Consider the following 4,624-nt stretch of genomic DNA (forward strand, 5'->3'; position numbering starts at 1 on the left):
GAAAGTGGTATCTATTTGATACAAGAAATTATAGTTTCTAATTCTTTTATTGACAGGTATTTTGTATTTTAAAAGTATTACATGGCAAATAAATTGTTTTACCAACATATATAATTTTTTATTTCAAACAATGTGTTCCAAGACAGTAATTTTTAGTTTACATTTTTATATTATTTTTTTTTATTAAATCATTTCATAAATTTCTCTTTCACTCCTTTCTCATAAAATAAAATTTTATATATTTTATCTCTTTTATCTCTTCTTTCACTCATAAAGTGGAGTTTTTTTTATTGTTTTGATAATATAAATTATGTTATTTTTTATTATATAAGATATTCATAATAATATACAATAGTTTTTGGATATTTTATATTAAAATGTTTACTGTAATATTCCAGTATTATACTTCCACACACACATATATATATATTTCAAATTGAACTGAAAATAAATTAAATATTTTATTTATATCAATTAGGTATATATATGAGATAGAGGGTATTTCTCAGTATATATTTTTATTATATAAGATGTTCATAATAATATACAATAGTTTTTGGATATTTTTTATATTAAAATATTTACTATAACATTCCAGTATTATACTTTTATATATATATATATATATATATATATTTCAAATTGAATTGAAAATAAATTAAATATTTTATTTATACCAATTAGGTATATATATGAGATAGAGGGTATTTCTCAGTATATATTTTTGTAATGATTCTACTGATAAGATAGAAGAATACTTGTTTTTATTAAAAATATACGTTAATTATTTTTAAAAAGTGGTCATACTTATAGCTTTCACAAAGAAAATACTTAAAACTTCTTAATAATTATAAATTTTATCTTTTTTATTTCTATTTTTTATTTTCAAAAAAGTTTACTGAACCACTAAAATTTTAAAAAATAATTTTTTAAACTATTATTTTATGAAAAAATATGACAGGCTTAATTCGAATCTAACCTAGAATGAACTCTAGCCAAAAGAAAAATGAAACGCCTTCACCTTTCTCAAAATCAAATATACCTTGTGGAAACCACAAAAAGTTTACCAGATACAATTTGCAGTGCCTAAAATTAATCTTAGCATTTGGTTCGACAAAGAAAAATTATAGAAATAAAGATTAGGACGAGAGTGGTTTTCACAAACAATAAAATGCAAAATAGGCAATAGGAAAAACTACAAAAAGGATCATTTTGCTCTCTATAATTTACGTCGCAAGCAAACTAGCACATTCTCCATCAAAACCGGTGAATCTCAACCTGAAATCATTGCCAACCACAAACAAAAAACTATCCTAGTAGAAGAAACCCAACACTTTACCACCAACATTCTTTCTCCTGGCCTCTTCATGATCCATGATACCAGCAGATGTTGTCAAGACGATATACCCAAACTGCGTGATTATTACCAATCAAAGTTTAGGGGCAAACAGGACAAACCATATGCATACACCAGAATAACGGATAACATTAAGTTCAATAACAGATAGGATAGCAATTTCAAATCAACACAAGTAGTTTTAGCTCATCTCTAGATTAGAGGAACTTGGAGGGAATGAAAAGGAGATTTCAAACATTTTTAACTGTAATGGCTATAGAACATCCCTACTTATGTTTTGAAATTTAAAAGTACAAGAATACAAAGAGTAAATCAATTTTTAAAACACTTCTCCTGTCCTTATAAAACCAAAAAAGAAAATGATTGTTTCCCCTCTCTCCCATAAAAATTCCTCATCTCCTCTCAACCAAACATAATATCTAATCAAAATTTCTCTCACCTTCCCTCTCCTCATTTGAACTAAACAGTCGCTGAATTAATAATCCTTTTAGAATGAATTACTTTCAGTAGTTACTTTAAAATCTGTCAATACTCCTTCCTTTTAAACTTTAAACAACTACCTTACTAAGGAACACACTGCAATGTGTTCTTGGTGAGAGAACTGTCAGTATAGAAGTATCCCAAAAAATCAAGGGGTTACCAAAAATAAAATCAGGGGTATGTGTGAATTGAAAGAAGCTAAAGGAGGTCTTGGCGTAATTTTGAAAAAAAAATAAAACTTAACATCAGTGTCTTAATTAATCTTATCATTATGTTTATTTTCATAAACATCATGTAATTCTCTTATCTCAAAGATTAAAAAAACTGTTCCAATCCCTTCCCCTCCAAAACCCCACATCCAAACACACCATTAAAAGATGCTTCATAACAAACACAATGTTGAGAAAATATGACTCAAATAACTAACTAACTCATCAACCAGATTATATCTTTTTTACAGCTTAGGCAAAGGCATGATTCAGCAGGGTTACAAGGCTACCTGTCTGGAAGGAAGCAGTCTAGCAGTCCAACCTTCAATCTCTTTGACACCAACATCAAAGCGGGGGCTTATAACCCCACACTTATTCAGCCTCCCATTCAATTCCACCACGATTTTCCCAGCCCTGTGATCATCAACATACTCAAACTCACCAATGTACCCTACAAATCACCAGAGCACAACAAATTGTGACAACACTGAAACAAGTCGTTATTATATTCAAGTAGGTAATTAGGGTTTAATGTTGAGAAAAAATACCATGCTTCTGCATCACCATGAGGAATTTTATTATAACCTTGGAGGATGGTCTAACCATAACCTGGCGCTTCCCACGCTTCTCGGCGTTGTACATGCTCTTGAGAGCATCGTTCAAGACACTAACCCTCACCATTATCACAACTAAAAAACCGTTTACGAGGATACAAAGTAAGAATAAAATTGCACAGAAGAAACATAAGTTCATTCATAAAAATGATAATCGAAACGAAGTTGGAGTGGAGTATAAGAATAACAATTGAATATGAATGAAATCGAAAGGACGAAGGCTTGGGATCGGTAACAAATTGAAAGAAGTTCTTACCAGAATTGAACCTCAGAGACGGCGCGGAGTGAAAGACCTTCGCTGCGCAACCAAACAAGTTATTATGTGTTTCTTCAACGGGTATGGGGCTTGGGCTTGGATCGACTTTTGGGCCCACCCGAGTTTATATTAGGCTACTCCTATTCACACCCCTATGTTCCGATATGCACACTCTACTTTTTGTTTCTTTTAATTAAAACATCATATTTACCCTTTTCCCCTCCTTGTCAAAATACTCTTATCTTCTTTCTACTCACACACCCATAAAAATTAATTAAAAGCAAGTTTATTTTCCCTAATTAAATTAATTTTTTTATCCTCGTATTATCATGTGTATTTCCTCACGAGAAGCTTTTGTTAGCAGTATCTTTAAAAAAATTGAATGTTTTTCTAACATTTTAAAAAATATTTTACAAGACACTAATGTTTTTCATGTTTTAAGAAATACTCATAAAATGTTAAGGAAATAAAAGCATGTTCTCAATAGTAATTTTGAAATAAAAAATAAAAAATGCTTTTAGAACGCTCTCTTTGTAATTTAAAATGTATTTTTCAAAACAATTTTTTATTTTTTAAAGGTTTTCTACAAATTATTTTAAAAAGGCTAAAACATAACAATATTTTAGAAAATATATTTAGAATGTAAAAGAAAAATATAATATTTTAGAAATTACTTTTTTTAATCTCTTTTCCTTCTAAAACCTATTTTCTCAAAATATAAAAAATACTCTCTAAAACACCTCTTTTCTATAATCCGGAAGATATATTTTGAAACCCAATTTTATTTTTTCCAACATTCTAAAACAAACTTCTGGGAATATTTTTATTTATTTAACATTTCAGTAAATATTTTTCAAGACCTAAAAAATGAAAAATAAAATAATATATATATATAATTTTAAATATATTCAGGTTCCTCTTTGGTTCACAATAAATAAGAGAATCCACTTTAATAACTTCTAATAATTAATTATTTGTATTATTTTGTCTAGCGGTTAAATACAAAATTAAAAAATATATAAATGCCTAATGAATTGATTAGTTTTTATTTTAAAAGTGCATATTAAGTGTTAAAGATACAATAAATGGTTAAAATATTATCATAACTTCTTCGCTTATTAAGAAAACGAGATGAACAAGAGAAAAATTGGAGATGAACAATAGAGAGCAAACAACTAGAGGCGATAAGAAAAATAACGCATAAAACATTCCTATAATAAAAAAAATCCAATTTGTTAAGATTAAATAATTTTGATACATTAATTATTATTTATAGAAAAAATGTTAACGTACCTGTCATACTATTGTTGAAACATTACTGATGGTTGGAAAGTATTTTTTCTAATATTTTTATCAATCTGAAAATTTCTTTCAACTAATACTAACCAAAAAATATATATATTTTTATTGATGTTGGTCGAATTTTCACTTAAATAATTAAAATGTAGTAACATGTTTGTTAATATCTTAACAGAATAAATAATAAGAATATTACAAGAGTTTTAAGGTAGAAAAATTATAATTATTATAGTACCGAGTACTTAAAATATAAGTATTTATAATATATTATGTATTTATAATATTTATAGCAGTTTGTTTTGTAACTCGACATTAATATTTATTTACATTATTCACAATTGGCAAGTACCAACACAATAGGGTACACATTAAAAAGAATGTGACATGACATCAACGATTACGGATGAAG

At 27.5% G+C, this 4,624-nt stretch overlaps 1 protein-coding gene across 1 annotated transcript; it reads right to left on the bottom strand.

Moving 5' to 3' along the window:
• Positions 1-1,021: 1,021 nt before the first annotated feature.
• On the bottom strand, positions 1,022-2,991 carry LOC137810405 (small ribosomal subunit protein uS8z/uS8w-like). Its single transcript, XM_068611645.1, has 4 exons — positions 2,917-2,991; positions 2,595-2,735; positions 2,337-2,497; positions 1,022-1,412 (listed from the first exon to the last, which is right to left on the bottom strand). The coding sequence occupies exons 2-4, from the start codon at positions 2,725-2,727 to the stop codon at positions 1,314-1,316; spliced, it is 393 nt and encodes a 130-aa protein (XP_068467746.1). The 5' UTR covers positions 2,728-2,735; positions 2,917-2,991; the 3' UTR covers positions 1,022-1,313.
• Positions 2,992-4,624: the final 1,633 nt, after the last annotated feature.

The sequence above is a fragment of the Phaseolus vulgaris genome, chromosome 2 (genome assembly GCF_000499845.2).
Source record: "Phaseolus vulgaris cultivar G19833 chromosome 2, P. vulgaris v2.0, whole genome shotgun sequence".
NCBI classification, from domain to species: Eukaryota; Viridiplantae; Streptophyta; class Magnoliopsida; order Fabales; family Fabaceae; genus Phaseolus; species Phaseolus vulgaris.